The 17,197-nt window shown below is 55.9% G+C and overlaps 1 protein-coding gene across 1 annotated transcript; it reads left to right on the top strand.

Annotated features, from left to right (window-relative positions):
* Positions 1 to 30: 30 nt before the first annotated feature.
* On the top strand, positions 31 to 15,939 carry LOC127196700 (serine/arginine repetitive matrix protein 1-like). The gene is made up of 4 exons (XM_051154544.1): positions 31 to 63; positions 12,169 to 12,486; positions 13,421 to 14,873; positions 14,993 to 15,939. The coding sequence occupies exons 1-4, from the start codon at positions 31 to 33 to the stop codon at positions 15,937 to 15,939; spliced, it is 2,751 nt and encodes a 916-aa protein (XP_051010501.1).
* Positions 15,940 to 17,197: the final 1,258 nt, after the last annotated feature.

The raw sequence follows: 17,197 nt of genomic DNA, 5'->3' as shown, positions 1-17,197 counted from the left end.
GGCCCCTTACACGAGCTCTTCATGGGAGACATGAATGGAAGCCTGTTCATCAAGCTCAACATGGTAAACTGACAAGTTTATTTACTTTATAAATAGAAACACAAGTGACCATGGAGTAAACATATCACTGAAAAGTCTCACTCTAGCGTGAAGGACAACTCTTCATTCAGCTTTCCGCCCTCTGTGTGCCACACCACCACCAGAAACCACGTTTAGCTGGGGTAGGGTTGCGGAAAACTGGGAAGGAAGCACAGGAAGGGGAGAGTAGCTGGAACCTCTCAGGTCCAGGTATAATGATGCTCTTCCACCCTTCCCTCCATGAAGAACGTCAACAAGCCCGCCCATGAGGGTCCCTGTGGCTGACACAACTGCTCTGAGGAAGGTGTTGGTAGCTCTTACACTCAGGTGACAGCACTCTACAACTTGGCCTTTCCTGTAGGTTTCTGGAAACCTACAAGAAGAACTTTATGACAGGCAGATCTGGATCCTGGGGTCCTCCTCAAACTAAGGCACCAGCCAAGGAGAATATAGGCAGTAAGCTTCGAACCCCTACCAAGACCTAGCCGATGAACTGGATATTCTCCACCGTTGAGTGGAGAGTGAGATTTGACTCTCACATGAACTCTGGTGCCCCTTTTCTGACCATGTTCCCTGGATGGGGAGACCTGGTGGCACTCAGAGGAAGGATAGCAAGTTACCAAGAAGAGACTTGATATTCTAAGAGCATATATAGGGGGAGGAGGTCTCCCTCAGTCACAGACATAGGAGAGGGGAGAAGGAGAGAAATGGGAGGGAGGGAAGAATGGGAGGAAACAGGGGAAGGGCTAACAATCGAGATGTAATATGAAAAATTAATAAAATAAAATAAAAAAGAAAAATAAACAAAACAACAACAACAACAACAACAACAACAAAAAAAACAACTTGGCCTTTCCGTGAGAGTGCATCTAATGCCCGGATGAATGGAGTCAGCCATTCTTCTAGTTCTTCTATTGGCTTTTCTCAATTCCCCTTGTAGATCAGAATCCCTGCTGGAGAATTCCACAAGCAAACGCTAGGCCTGTGCCCTCAAGGAACTTGGTTTTTATGGTTTGAAATGGGTTGGGCATCTGTGTTTTCTAGAGTCACTTGGGGGGAGGTTTTTTAAAACATGAAACCGAAGGTCTGAACTAACCTTTTAAAGGAAGAGAAGCTTAAGTCTTAACGTAAGACTGTTGATAAAGGCTGGGGTGGGGGAGGGCCTCTGCCTCCATGTGAGTGCAGAGAGATGGAACATGGACCCAGTCATCTGTGAGTGCCCACTGCTTCTCAGGTGTAGGGGGAAGTCCTGAACCCATCGGGAGCCAGGCTCTCATGGTGTGTCACTGAGTTAGTGTCAAATGACAAATGGAGTTCAAGGCTCAGAATGAACTTGACCAGTGTAAGTGGAAACAAAGAATGCGCCGAGGACTGCTCAGGGATGGGAAAGTTTGGGTTTCATTCAGAGTGGAGGGTTCACATTTTGACATGGTCTGAATTGGAGGGAGGAGGAAAGAAGAGACTCTCAGAGACCAGAAAGGGCTTTGTGGGTGTCAGAGAGAAAGCAGCTGGTGCTTTGTAGAAGGAATTTTTGAGCATTTTCTACTCCGAGGCTGTGTGTTTTTGCCTTCAATAGCCTTCATTTAAGCTCCTAACTATGGTGAGTAGAAATAATCATGTGGTCTATGCTGGACAATTAGTATTGTCATCAATATGAATGGGATAGCAATCAATACAGATATGAGCCATAATGAAGCTACCAGATCAATACATATATTACCCTGAGGGTAACTAGAAAAATTTGTCCGTCTCCTTATTACCCCTCTGTTTTACTCAGTATTCTGTTGAGTTTATCTAATGTGGACTTGTTGAACATAGACTCTCTTACTTGATACAAGTTTATCTAATGTGAACATAGACTCTCTCTTTACTTGCATATGACAACATTTATGTAGAAAATACTATGAAATGACAAAAAAGGAGAGAGAATTGATAGGTGATTTTTGAATGATTGCAGTACTTAAACTCAACATATAAAAATGTATTGGATTTTCATATATAAGGGGAACAAATAGAGAGTGAAAGTGGTTGGCGGGGTAATATAGACATTGTACGAGGGTTGTGTGGGTGGTGAGGGGCTCGTGTAAAGTTGGGTGTATTTGGGTGGTGTTGTTGAGAATGTGTAGGTGGGGTATAGTGAGGAAATCGCCTGGGCAGTGCTGAGGAAGTACCACAAAACTGAGAGAAATTAAAGATGGGACACAACGTGCATAATGTAGGGAGTGTGTATGTGATGGTGCATGAAGGAAACGGGGAGGTAACGAACGTGTTGGGCAGGAAACCAACACGTGGGGTGACCAAAGCGCCGCAAACGGGAGGGGTGGTGGGGGCGGAAAACGGGGTTGGGCGGGGACAAGAGCGAGAAAGGCAAAAAAGCAAACCAAAGGAAAAAAGAAACGGGGGGTGTGGGGGGCGCAGGCCGGGTGTGGGGGTGTCGAGAGGGGGGCCGTGTGTGGGGAGTGTTGGGAAACACCAAAAACACACGCTGAGTTTGTGAATGCAAGAGGGAGTGTTTTGGGTGTGGGAGGTGGTGGGTTGTCAAAGGGTGACGACGTGGGAGGGGAGGGGGGGAAGGGGGGTTGGGGTGTTTTTGGGCGAAAACCAGGGACAAACCAACACGCACCAAACCCAAAACCGACACCCAAGAAACCCAACGCACGCGGCCACAGGACCCAACAACGGGAAAAGAACGGCGGGGGAGGCGGGCGCGGAGGCCCACCGCAAAAGGCAACGGGCAAACCCCGGAGGGACACTAGACGACGGCGCGGACACCGAGAAGGGCCCGAAGGAGGGAGGGCCAAAGGCGACGCAACACACAGGCGGGGGCACCAAAAAACACACCAGGAACAAAAAACGAAGACGACCCCACCAGACAAGAGGCCCACCGGCCAGAAACCACAAGAGACCCGCCCCAAAAGGGGGGAGGGGGGGGGGGAGGGGGGAGGGAGCCCCACCACCCGCGGGAACACAAAGAAAAAGAACCGCACACAAAAACACCCCCCCCAAGCAAAGACCCACCCACAAAGGAGCAGCACCAAAAGAAAAAAAAAGAAAAGGGGGAAAACAGGAAGAAGGGCAAGCAGAGAGACAGCAAACAACCCAAGCACCGAGAAAAAACCAAACACACAACAACCGACAAACACAACCCAAACACGACCAAAAAAGCCAAAAGACAAAAAAACCACCAGAAAGCGGACGAAGAACAGCAAGAAAAACGGACAAAAAAAGCGCAGCAACCCCAAACCCGCCCAAAGGAGGCGAGGGAAGACGGCCACCCCCGGACAACACAAAGACACCGCACACACGAACACGAAGCCCCAACCAAAACCAAGCCAAAACCAGGCCAAGCGACCAAAACCCCCACCAAAACCAAGCGGAAAAAAAAAAAAAAAAACGGCACCACCCAAAAACGCACGACAAAAGACGCAGAAACGCAAAAAAAGCAACAAGCACACAAAGAGGAGAGAAACCACAACCCAAAAAACAAAAGAACGACAAACAAAAGGACCCCAACCAAAGCCACGCCACCAAACCAACAGGGAAAGACACACAAAAAGCAAAAAACGCGAACAAAAACGCCCGAACCGGAGAGCAAAAACCCACAGAAAGCCCAACAAAAAAAGAAACCGCGCAGCCCACAAGAGAACGCAAGCACAAAACCAACAAAGAGCGCCAACCCAAAAAGAACGCCGGACGAAGGGCAAAAACACCCACCACGACCCCGACCCAGGGGACCACGCAAAAAAAAAAAAATCAAAGGAGATACCCCCGGGGGGGGGTGTGTGCGCAACAAGACCAGACAGAAGAAACAAGCCAAAACACACAACACAAAGCCAGAACGCAAACACAACAAGCAGACAGGGGGACCACGACCTGGGGCGAGAAAACGGGACAAAGGGGCAAAAAAAAAAAAACAAAAAGAAAAAAAGACGAAACAGAGGGGCAGAACAAAGAAACAAGCAAACCAGAGACAGGAGAGAGAACGCAAAAAGAAAAGAAGGCGGGAAGACAGACGACGAAAGGCCAAGGAACACAACCAACAACGAAACAGAAAAAGAAAGAGACGGGGGAACAACGGGAAACGGCACACCCAGGACCAAAACAAGGGGGGCAGTGCCCCAGCCAGCAGACAAGGAAAGGGCCCCCAAACAAAAGACAAAAAACCCACGCCCCGAGCGCCCAGCCCACAACCAGCCGAAACCAGGTGGAACGAGACGAAGGGGGGCGAACCAAACCGGCACACCCAAAACCAACACAACCCCACCACGAACCCCCGCCAGCACGGGAGAAGGGACACCAGCAAACCAAGCCAGGAGCCGCCCGCCAGGCGCAAAAAAACCACGAAAAACAACAAAAGGGACCGCGGAGACGCCCGCACACCGCCACCCGCCAACGCGCGCCAACGCACACACCCAAAGCAAAGCAAGAAAGAGGGGGGGAAGCACAGACACAACACAAAAAAAAACAAACCGGGCAAAGCCCACAAAAACAGAGAGGCAAGGGGCACCACGAACGCGGGCCGACCCAAAACCCAAAAAAAAAGGGGCCCCCCAGAAACAGAAAGAAAGCAAGCAACAAAACACCAAACGGCACAAAACACAACACCAAAAAAAGACAAGCAAAACGAAAAAAAAAAACAAACACCAAAAAACCAAGAAAAAACAGACCAGAACCCAAACAGGGAAACGCCGAGAGCAGGGAGAATAAACGACAAAAAAAAAGACCCACGACAGAGCCGGTGTTGCGGCACCGCCGCAGCAGAAAAACACCAAAGGACGCCGCGGCAAAAGGCACACACAAAAAAAACGAGGAGGGGCCCATTGCGAGGGAAAAAAACGACAAACAAACGAGCGGAAGCGGACACCCGACACAGCGAGAGGGAGGAAAACAAACGGACAAAGAAAGAGGGAAAGACAACGGGGCAAGGAAAAAAGAGGCAAAAAAAAGCGACAAAAAACAACAACAAAAAACACCAAGAGAAAGAAGGGGGTGGGGAGCCGACCCAAAAAGAGCGGTGTGGCGGAAGGAGTGTTGCGAGGAACAAAGGGCGGACGAGCCCAAGGAACACAACCGCAAGCGCGGGCAAAAACGGAGGGGACAGAACAAACAGAGAAAACAAAAACCGGAAAAGCCGCCACAAAAGACCACCCAAGAAAAACAAACACAAAGAAACCCCAACGCCCCGCGCCCGCGAACCAAAACGACCAACAAGCCGCCAAAAGCCCCACCAAACCGAGGACAACGGAACCCACCGCGGGCGCTTGGGGGGGTTTGTCACACAGGGGGTGAACCAACGGGTTGGTGTGGGTGGCTGGCCAAAAAAAAAAACCCCAAGCCCACCCAACAGGAACACAAACAAAAGGGACACAAAGAGGCGGGAGGTGGGCAGAGGGGAAGGAGCAGGCGACCGGGGGGTTGACAGGGGAACGCCACCCGAAGCGCCAAGAAGCAGGGGCCCCCAAGCCGAAACGGACAACAAAAGGGACGCGCGGCCCCCCCCGGGGCCGCAAAAAGAAGGGGGCAAACACGAGCGCGGGAACCGGAGGACGGACGGACACCGCGGAAACCACAACCGCAAACCACAAACAACCCCACCGCCCAACCAAGGAAACACCCACACCCGCGGCAGAGAAAGGGAAAAAAAACACGGACGCAAAAGGGCAAAAAGGCGGGCCAACAAACCAAGGAACCAGAACCGAGACAAAAACAGCAACCACCCAGACAAAAAAAAAAAAAAACGCCCAAACCCACCACAACAACCCCGAACACCAAAAGCGAACCCAAGCCAGAAAACAAAGCAAAACCGACAGAAACAACCAAAAAAACCACACAACACAACCGCACCCCACGAGACCACACCCACCACACCCACACACACACACACACAAAACACACACACGAAACAAAAAAGGAAAAAACCGCCGCCAAACAGGGAACACACACGAACCCGAAAACAACCACGGGGGAAGCAAAACCCGCCCAGAGCGACGCAAAAACCGCACCGGACGAACAGAACGAACCGAACCCAACAACCAGAGGAACAAAGGGAGCGACCAAAACCACACGCAGCCAAAAACCAAAACAAACGCACGCCCCGGGCAAGACCGCGCAGAACACCGGACCGCCCCACCCCACCCCCCCACCAGAGAGCAAAACCACCACAGCCCGCACAACACACAACCACACAGCCACGAGGGGCAAACGGAGCGAAGGGCGGAGGGGCCGGGGCGGCCGACAAACCAGACAGAAGCAGCAGAACAGACAAGACCGACACAAGGGACAGGCCGACCACCGAAACAAACACAGAACACACAAGAAAACCCAGGCACCACAAAGAACACGAGGCAAAAGGGCACACCACGGGCGAAAAAACAGGAGGCGCAGCAAACCAAAAGAAAACCGGCACCACACGGGCAACCGAAAAAAAAGAGGCGAGAGGGGAAGCAGGGGGGGGAGAAACGAAACGCAAGGACAAAACGGGGAGCAACACCCGCAAAGGGAAACACGCAAAAAACCGAAACACAAGCAAAAAGCCACCCACAAAAAAAAACCCCCCCAACCGAAAAACCGGCACGCCCCCAACACAGACAACCAACAACAACCCCACCCAACACAACCAAAAAACAAAAAGAACAAGAACCCAGAACCAAACAAAGCGAAAGGCGCAGTGAGACACACCAAACCGAGAACAGAACCAAGGACGACACCACCGGGGGCGGAAGCGGGCAGCGAGCCGCCACGGCGACAGACAAACCCGCGACCAAACAACCAACGCGAAAACAGCCGCCCGCCAGCACACAAGGCAAGAAGCCACAACACAAAAGAAACACAAGCGCACGCCGCCACGGCCCAAAACAGCGACCGACACACCCCCACCACCGAGAAACCCAACAAACCCCCCCAAAGACAAGGAGGACCGGAACAAGACGGGGGAGCAGGGCAGGCGACCCAAAGACCCGCACGAGACCCGCAACCCAACAAAACCAGGGGCCCCAAGAACGACAGCACGAGGGGGCCGGAGGCCACGCACCCGCGGGACAGCGCCCCAAAACAGCAGAGCGGGCAAACACCACCCCCACCCCCAACAAGGACACAGAAACGAGCAAAACGCGAAAAACAACGCACACAAAACAAAGAGCCCAACACCAGAGACGGGCCCACAGCCCAACCAGCCCACCGACCGAACCAAAACAAGCAGGAGCCGCCACAGCCGCACCCCCCACACGGCCGCACCCGCCCCGCCACCACAGACCCGCCACCAGGGACAGAACACCCCACCCAACCCCGCACGACAAACACCAACCACGCGCCCACCCGACCCACCCCAGCGGAGAGAAACAACAGACCAAAGCCCCGGCCGCCAAGACCACAACACCAGCAAGCACAAAAAACCCCACAACAAACAACAACCCACCCCCCACAGGCCGAGCCCCCCACCACAACCAACCCCGGGCCCCCCAACCGCACAAAACACCCCCACAACCGGCAAACACCGCAAGCACGACCCCACCACCAAAACAAAAACAAGACACCCAGACCAAGAAAAAAAAAACACCAAACGCAGCGCACAAAAACGAAAGCACACAACAAACGAGGCCCCCCCGGGCAACACACAACACCAGGGACAGCCCCCAAGCAAACGCCAAGGGCGGACAGCGCACGCCGGCAGCCACGCCCGCAAAACCCCCAACGACGGGCCGCCAAGCCCAGAAACAAACAACCGGACCACCGCCCGAAAAAGGAACAAAGCAAAGCCCAACCCGCACGGCAAAGGCAAACCAACAACGACCCAGCCAACCAAAAAAACCCCCGACACCCGCGCCGGGAAAAACCGGGACGCGCCCCAAAAACACAAGAACCCACCGAGGCAAAGGCAGGCCGCAAACACACCCAACACAGGAACCCGGAGCAAGCCCCCAGGAGACACAAAACGGAAACCAAGGCCCGGCCCCAGCAACCGCAAGAAACCCGGGCACAAAAAAACAACAAGCAAGGAGAAGACAAACCCCACCAGACAAAAGAGACCAGCCGCAGCCAAGCAACGAAGCGAGACCCCGACAAGGCCGCAACCACCAACGAGGCGAAAACCAAACGGCCGGCCAAAACCAGACACAAAAAACAAAAACAAAAACAACCCAAAAACAACACCCCACGGGCACAAAAAAAAACAACAAGGCCACAAAACCACCAAAACACAAAACAACACCAACAAAAAACACCCACGAGGAGAAGCCGAAAAGCCCACGAACGCGGAAAACACAAACACCCAGAGCAACCACCCCCAACGAGACAAACAAAACACGACGGAAACCAGCCGAGCCAAGCACCAAGACACGACCCGGGGGGGAGGGGACCCAAAACAAAAACAAACACCCCGCCCCCCCGGCCCACGCCCGCCCCCCCGCGCGCAACCGGGAGAGGGGAGGGGGAAAAAAGAGGCAAAAAGAAGGAAAAAAACCAGAAAACCACCCGCCAACAACACCAACAGAACAAAACAACAGGACCGAACAGGGACGGCAACAAACACGCCACAAACCCACAGCGGCGGGCACGGGCAAACCAGCCCGAACCCGGGCGCGCCCGAAACCCGACAAACCACGGCGACAACAACACAGCGGGAAGCAAACCCCAACAAAAAGCACCCGAGGAAAAAAAAAACAGACAACCCAGAACACACCCGAAGGCCAACCACCAACACCCCCACCCAAACCAGGAACAAAGACAACCCCGAGGCGACCGGGAAAAAAACGCGGACACAGAAAAGAACGGAGGGGGAAAGCCCAAAGGCACACAAACACAAACAACAAACAACAAACAACAAACAACAAAAACACAACAACACACAAAAAAGACGGGGAAAGAAAAGGACCGAAACCAAAACCCCACGCCACGAGAAACACAAAAAAAGCGCCAGGGGGGCCACCCGCAACACAAAGGGGGGGGCCCAAAACCCGCCCAGAGAAAGACCACCCAAAGAGCGCCCAACACAGCAACCCCACCCACCAACCAGCAACCAGCAACAAAACCCGAAAAACCGAACAGGCCCCAACCCCAACCCAACAGCGCCAGGTGGGTGTCGGGACCCAACACGACAGAACAGGGCGGCACCCCGAAGGCCACCAAAGCCCCGGGAGGAGGGGCCAAAACCCCACAACAACGAGCGCAACAGGAAAGGGAACGGGAGCAACAACCCCGGGGGAGGACAACCAGACACAAAGGCGAACAAGCCAGGAAAGAACGAAACACACCAGCCAGAGCAGCAAGCGAGCAAGAGCAAAACAACGAAGAACCGCACGCAAGCCCAAGGCCAACCCCACACCAGACAAGCCGAAAGGGCGGAGAGAGCAGAGCGGAAAGGAGCCGAAAACCGAAAGAAAACAAGCCACAAACCCCGGCCCCAACCACAACACACACGCGACGCCCACCAGGGCGCGCCACCCCGAACAACGGGGGCCCCAACCAGGCAGAACACGGGGGGGGGACCGAGGGAAGAAAGACGCCGAACCCCCCGCCAGAGGCAAACAAAGCCGGCCAAACAGAACCCACCACCAACCCCGCCGAAAAACACCCGGGCGAAAAAACAAAAGGGAGGAAACAACGGAGACCAAACCGACCGCACACCACACAACCCAAGCCACGCCAACCCCAGAGCACAAAACGACGCAGGGCCAAGACCCCGCCCAGGAACGAAAACAAAACGCCAGCGACAACAAGGAAGGGGGCAAAAAGCCAAACCACAGACCGGGAACCACACGACACACGCACACAGCAGAGGGGAAAAGGAGACAAGGGGAAAAAGAAACAAACAACAGAACAAGCAAAACAACACAAGGGAAAAGGAACCAAAGCAGAACAAGGCAACGAAACAAAAAGAACAAGAGAAAAAGAGAGAGACCACAGAACCACGAGAGGCGACAAGCAAGAAAAAGAACCGGAAAACGGGACAGCCGCCGCACGCCGCACCAAGCAGGCACGGAGGACCAGAGACAACGGCCCCCCAACCCAACCACGGGGAAAGCACCGCAGCCCACAAGAAAAAAAACAAGGAGAGGGAAAAGGGGAAAAGAGGAAGAAAGGGAGAGAGAGGGAAAAAGGGAAAGAGAAAGGAGGAAAGAGAGAGGCGAAGGGGAAAGAAAGGGGGGGAAGAAAGAGGAGAGAAAAGGGGGGAAAGAAGGAGGGGGGAGGGGAGAGGGGGAGGAGAGGGGAAAGGGAGAGGGGAAAAAGAAGAGAGGAAGGGAGGGCGAAGAGAGGGAGAAGGGAGAGGGAGGGGAGGGGGGAAGAGGGGGAGGAGAGAGGGGGGAGAGGAGAGAGGAGGAAGGGAGAGGAGGAGAGGGAAGAGGGGAAGGGAAGAAAAAGGGAAAGGAGGGAAGGGGGGAGAAAGGAAGAAGGAGAGAAGGAAAGGGAAGGGGAGGGAAAGGGGAGGGGAAAAAAAGGAAGAGAAAGAAGGGGAAGAGAAAGGAGAGAGGGAGAGGAGAGAAGGGGAGAAGAAGGGAGAAAAAAGGAAGGGAGAAGGAAAAGAGAGAACAGGGAGAAAAGAGAGGGAAAGGGAGAGAAAGGGAAAAAGGAAAGAGAGGGAGGAGAAAGGGGGGAAAGGGAAAGAAAGGAAAGAGAGAAAAGAAAAGAGGGAGGGAAAGGAGGGGAGAGAAAGGAAAGAGGAGAGGGGAGAGGAAAGGGAGAGGAGAGGGAGAGGGGAAAAGAGGGAAAGAGAGAGAAGAAAAAGAGGAAGGAGGGAAGAAAGAAAGGGGGGGAGGAAGAGAGGAAAGGAAGGAAGGGAAGAAAAGGGACGAGGAGAAGGAGAAGAGAGAGAGAAGGGAGAGAAGGAGAAGGGAAGAGAGAGAGGGAGAAAAGAGAGGGAGGAGAAAGAAAGGAGAGGGAGGGAGAGAAAAAAAGGGGAAGAAAGGGAGAGGGAGGGGAGGGGAGGAGGAAAGAAGGAGAGGGGAGAAGGGAAGAAGAGAAGAGAAGGAGAAGAGGGAGAAGGAAGGAAAGAGAAGAGGAAAGGAGAGAAGGGGAGAGGGAAGAAGGGAAAGGGGGGGAGGGAAAGGAGGAGGAGAGAAAGGAAGGGGGAGAAAGGAAAGAGAAGAGGAGAGAAGAAGAAGAAGGGAGGGAGGGGGAGAGGGGAGAGAAGAGGGAGGGAGAGAGAGAGAGGAAAAGAGGAGGGGGAGGGGGGGGAAAAAGAGAAAGGAAGAAAGAAAAGGGAGGGGAGAAAGGGGAAGGAAGAAGGGGAGAAGGAAGGGAGAGAAAGGGAAGGGAGGAAGGGAGAGAGGGAGTTGGGGAGGGAAAAGAGAGGGGAAGAGGGAGAAGGGGAGAGGAGGGAAGGAAAGGAGAGAAAGGAGGAGAAGGAAAGGAGAGAGGAAAAGAAAAGGGGGAAGGAGGAAAGGAAAGAAAGAAGAGGAAGGAGAAAGGGAGAAAGAGAAAAAAGAAGAGGGGGGAAAGAGGAGGGGGGGAGAGGAGGGAGAGGGAGGAGAGAAAAGAGAGGAGAGAAGGGGAAAGGAGAGAGGAAAAGAGGGGGGAGAGGAGAGGGAAAGGGGGAAGGGAAAAAGAAAGGAAGAGGGGAAGAAAAGGGAGGAGAGAGGGAGGGGGGGGAGAAGAAAAAGGAAGGGAAGTGAGAAGGAGAGGAGGTGGGGGGGGGGGAGGGGGGGAAGAAGAGAGGAGGCAGAGGAGGTGTGGGGGGTGAGAGGGAAGAGGTGGAGGAGGAGAGAGAGAAGGGAGAAAAGGGGAAAAAGGTAGGGGGGGAGTGGGGGTGGGGGGGTGGTGGGTGAGAGTGTGAGGGAGAGAGGGGTGGGGAGAGGGGTGAGGAGGGGAGGAGGAAGGGGGAAGAGAGAGAGGGAAAGGAAGGAGAAGGAAGGAGGGGAAGAGGGAGAAGGAGGGGGAAAGAGAGAAGGAGGAAAAAGGAGAGAGAGAAGGAGAAGGGAAAGGGAAGGAGAAAGGAGAGGGGAGAGGGGAGAAAGGAGAAGGAGGAGAGGGAAGGGGAGAGGGGGGAAGGGGGAAAAGGGGGAGGGGAGAAGAGAGGAAAAAGAGAGAAGAGGAAAGAGAAAGGGAAGAGAAGGGGGGAAAGGGGAGAGAAAGGAAGAAAGGGGGGAGAGGAAGAAGGAAGAAAGGGAAAGAAGGGAGGAAAGAAGAGGGAAGAAGGGGAGAGAGAGGGGAGGGGAGAGAAAAAGGAAAAAGAGAAGGAGAAGAGGAGGGGAAAGGGAGAAAAGGAAAAAAGGGAAGGGAGGGGAGAGGAGGGAGGGGGAAGAAGAGAAAGAGGGCAAGGGCAAAAGGCAGGGGAGGGGAGAGGAGAAGGAGAAGGGAGAGAGGAGGAGAGGGGAGAGGAAAGGAAGGGGGAAAGAAGGGAGAAGAGAGAAGGGAAGGAAGAAAGAGGAAGAGGAGGGAGGGAGAAGGGAAAAAGAGGAAAAAGAAAAAGAAGAAAAGGAGAAAGGGAGAGGAAGAGGAAGGGGAAGAAGGGGAAGGGAGAGCAAAACAGAGGAGAGAGGGAAAGAGAGAGAAGGGAGGAAGGAAAAGGAGAGGAGGGAGGAGGGAAGAAGAGGGGGAAGGGGAAAAGGAAGGAGGGAGAAGGAGGGGAAGGAGAAGGAAGAGACCACCAAAGCGCAAGGCCACCCACGCCCCACCGGGCAAAACCCGAAAAACCGAACACCGAACGACGAGCAAAAAACGGCCGATCAACAAAGCCAACGCAAAGCCAGGGAAAAAAAAACAACAGACGGGCGCACCACCCCAGGCAGAAAGCCCCAGAGAAGCAGGGGACAAAGCAAAAAAAACGAAAAGACAGGCACACCAACACAAAAAAAAAACGGCGACAGCACCCCAGGCCCGGGAAAGAACAGGGCAGCACGCCCCCCGACCACACCCGCAAAAACAGGGCCGCGCCCGCCACCACGCCAACCGACCACCAAAACAAACGCAGGGGACGGGAAGAACGGCACAGACCGGCCGCAAGGGAAACCCAGCCCCAGAAACCACCCAAAAAGACAACCACCCAAAAAACAGACCCCAGACAGAACAAAAAAAGCCCCCCCACCCACCCCCCCCCCCCGCACCACAGCAGAAAAGAAAAAAAAAAAAGGAAACAAAAAGAAACAAAGAAACAAAAAAAGAAAAAAAAAAAAAAAAACCCCAGAAAACACGGGCACCAACAGAAGACCGGGAGAGAAGAAAAGAGGAGGAGGAAGGGGAGGGGAACCAGCCGAGAGACCAGCCAAAAGAGAACGAAGAAACAGGCGGGCACACAAGGAACCAGAAAAAAACAAAAGCCAAAACACCGACCCACAAAAGCACGGCCGGAAAGCGGCAAAAAAAAAAAAAACGCCCGAAGAGAGCCAAACGGGAAAAACGAAACCAACAGACACCAAACCGCAACAAACGAAAGCCCACCACACAACCAAAAACCCAAGGCGCGCGGCCGACCACAAAGGTGCACAGAACCCAGGGCCAAACCACCGCAAAAAAAACAAAAAAACCACAAACAAACAACAAAAAACCAAACAAAAAAAAGAAAAACAAAACAAAAACACGAAAAAGACCAAGAGAGCACACCCCGCCCACCAGAGGGCACGGAAAAGAAAAGGAAAAACGAACAACCGCCCCGCGAAAGAAGACCAAAACCGGGAAACCCAACAAGGAGGAGCCCCACAACGACAAGCCACACCCCGGCCCGGAACCGAACAAAAAGAAAAACAGCGCCCAGGGCACAGGGCGAAGGCACAAACAGGGAGGGGGGCAGGAGGGCCCGCACCCAGGGAAACAACAACCGAAACCAACGCCCACAACAAAGACAAGAAAAAGCACGAAAGAAGAAAAAGGAACCAAAGGACAACAAACACACCACGCGAAAACCCCGGGACGGCCGCAGCCCGGCGCAAAAAGCACACCGACAACAGGGCGGGGGGCAGCGAAAAGAAGCGGAAAAGCGAGGCCCCCCAAAAAGAAAAGCGCGCACAAGCACCAAGGGGCGGCGCACCCAGGGACCCACACCAGCCCAAGGGGAACCGCAAACAACCCCAGGCCGCGAACCCCCGAAAAGCGCCGAACAAAAAACAGCGCACAGGCCGCACAACCACAAGGCCAAAAAGCGCCAAACAACAAAACAAGCGCCAAAGACCACAGCCCAAGCCCCCACACAGCAGACCCGCACGGCCAGCAGGGGCGCAGACAAAACGCCAAACAACGGGGAACCACAACCGGGAGGCCGCAAACCCCAAAAACGGAACACCCCCACAAACAAAGGAAAAAGAAGCCCGAAGACCCGGGAAACACGGGAACACGACGGGGGAAAAAAGAACAGGAAAACAGCACACGAGGAGAAAGGAAAGCAACGCCAGACACAAAAGAACAACCGCAGACCGAGCAAGGCCAAACAGCGGAAGAGCGAAACAACAAACACACCCACGGGCGCAAAGAAAACCGACGCGAAAGGGGAAAGACCACACGGGGCGAGCCGGGTACAGAAGGGAGGGGGACGAGAAGGGGCGCGGGGGGCAACCACAACAGAAGCAGGCAGAGACGCACGGGGAGAAGGGACAAAGGAGAACGCAGCCAACGAGGGAAAAACAGGAAGGCCAAGGACAAGAAGGGACGGAACGACGGGAAGGCCGCCCCGGGGGAGGACAAACAAACACGCACACAACGAACACCAAAGCGGGCAGGAAACAAAGACCAGAAACGAAAGAAAGAGGAAAACAGGACCACGGCGGAGCCCCCACGAGCACCGAGCCCAAACCCAACCCCGGGGCGAGGGACAAGGAGCCCACGACCACAACCACGGCACGCGCACAAAGCAACGCAACAGGCAAACGCAAGCAAACCAGAACCCACAAGGAGAAGCCCAAGGGGGGCACCAAACAAAAGAAAGGGAAAGAACAAGAGGACAGGGGGGAGGGGGACACGGGAAAGAGGGGGGGGGGCGGCGGGCCCGCAGGCCCCGACACAGAACGCAGCAAGACCACCCAGGACACACCGCGGGCAGCCGCGGCCCGGCGCGGGGCCCCCCCACCCCCCACACCCGCCCACCCCGCGGCCCCCGCGGCCCCCGGGGCGCCGCCCCGGCGGACACGAGACCACGAGCACCGGGACAACAGGGCCGGAAGCCCGAAGAGAAAGGCCCAACGGCGGTTGCCACACCAGCGAAACAAAACAACCCCACCACCAGCACGCGGAGCGGACCGACAACCAAACGAACCAACAACCGCCCACACCACCCGCCGCCGAGCACCACAACACAAAGCCGGGCCAGCACCCGCCCCGACGAACAAACGCCGACGCCACCGACACCACAACCGGCCAGGCCCGCGCGAGCCGCGCGGGACCCAGACGGACCGGACCGCCCGCAGACCCCACAGGCGGGGCCCCGCCCAGCCCCCCCAAAGAACACGGACCGGGACACCACACACCGCACCCGACGCAAGAGCACGAGCCGCGCGCAACCACGCAGCCCGACCCCCGGCCAGACAACCGCACACACGGGACAGGAAACAGCGGGGGGCCCAGAAGGACCAGCCGGCAAAAAAAAGGAGCCCGGGCAGGCCGCACGGACCAAGCCGCAAACACAAAGCGAAGGACGAACCAGGAAAAAACACAAGAAAAACAGGGGGCGGGCACACGGGCCCCGGCGCCCCAACGGAACAAACCGGGCGGAGAGGCCGCGACCAGCGGCACCACCACCCCCCCGCGCCCGCCCGGTCCCCACCCCCCGCCCCCGCCCCCGCGGTGACAAGGGGCCGAAAGCGGAGAACCAAGGAAAAAACCGGCCCACAGGCCGGAGAGACCGGGGGGCCCAGGGAACAACACAGGGGGAAGCGGAGGCGGGGAACGGACACCCAGGCCCCGCGCCGAAGGGGGGAAGGGACGGGCCGAGAGAAGACATGAAAGCGACGGGGAAGCGAGGGACGGAAGGGTGGCCGCAGGACAAGAACCGACACGGGGGGCGCACCGACAGGACACGGGGGGCAAGCCGGCCGAAGCGGGGGAACACGGGAGGTGGGGGGGAGAACGGGGCCGCAAGTGCGAGGAACCCCCACCCAGGAGAGAGGGGCAGAGGCACCGGGCACAACGGAAGGGGGGAACGGGAGGAGCCAAGCAAAGAGAAGAAGGCAGAGAGGGAGGACGGCCCGAAAAGGGGGGGGCGGAGACCCCGAGACGGGGGACGGCCCCACAGGGAACCCGCCCGGAGGCGCTGGACGGGGAGCAGGGGAGGTGCGGAACCGGAAGGCAATGCAGCCACCGGAGCCGCGTGGGCCAGGGAGCAGGGGGGAGTGGGGGGACCCAGAACGCGGCCAGTCAGGTGGGCGGAGAAAGGGCAGCTGCCGTCCAGTGAAAAGGGGCCGAGTGGATAAAGTTGGGAGGGTAGCTGGGATTGGCCGCGCTTCCCAACTGATAATGGTAATGGTGACGGTGGTGGGGTGGGGGTAGGGGGTGAGGGGGCAGCGCTCAGCGAGGGGGGAGCCGTGTGGGCCGGTGGTGTGGGGTGGTTGGGGGGGTGGGGGGGGGGGGGGAGTCGAGTGGTGGTAAGCCGGGGTGGGGGGGCGGGGGCATGGCGGGCGGGGGGGAATTCGGGGGGGGGGCTGGCGGGGGAGGGAGGTCCGCCGGGCGTGTGTGGGGGGGGGGGGGGTCGGTTGGGTGTTGGGGGTGGGGGTGGCCATTTTTTTTCTTTCCTATTTTTTTTTTCCTTGTTTGGGGTGTTATATTGGGGCTGGGGGTGCGTGGGTGGGCCGTGGGGGGGTGTGGTAGGGTGTGGTGGGGGTGGGGGTATTTTGTGGTGTGGGGGGGGTGGGTGTTTTTTTTTGTTTTGAAGAGGAGTGGTGGGGTGGGTGGGTAGTGTGGTGTATTGTAGGGGATGGGTATATTTGTTGTGGGTTTAGGTTTGTTGTGTTTGGGGTGTTTATGTGGGACGTGTTGGCGGTGGTGTGGGTGGTGGGGGGGGGTGTGGGGTGGCAGGATGTGTGGGTTGTTAAGCGAACTGTTGGTACAGAACTGAAAACACAATGGAAACCGAAAGAGGGCGACACACAAGGGAAAAAAGACCAAACAATCCTACCGGAAGGACCGGGGCAAAAAAAGCCACCGCCGCCCACGCAGACCAGAACCACAACAAAAACCACCGCGGCACAGGCCACCAGCAAAAAGA

The sequence above is a fragment of the Acomys russatus genome, chromosome 1 (assembly GCF_903995435.1).
Source record: "Acomys russatus chromosome 1, mAcoRus1.1, whole genome shotgun sequence".
NCBI lineage: Eukaryota > Metazoa > Chordata > Mammalia > Rodentia > Muridae > Acomys > Acomys russatus.
This window is presented reverse-complemented; position numbering and strand designations above follow the sequence as displayed.

What these genes read in the sequence shown, in the direction of transcription:
- LOC127196700 (XM_051154544.1), top strand. Translation starts at nt 31, where the DNA reads ATGAATGGAAGCCTGTTCATCAAGCTCAACATG. An exon ending in TGTTCATCAAGCTCAACATG is followed by an intron (nt 64 to 12,168) that starts GTAAACTGACAA and finishes GAGAGGAAGAAG; the next exon opens with GAAGAAAGGGAAAGAAGGGA. An exon ending in AGGAAAAAGAAAAAGAAGAA is followed by an intron (nt 12,487 to 13,420) that starts AAGGAGAAAGGG and finishes CGAAACCAACAG; the next exon opens with ACACCAAACCGCAACAAACG.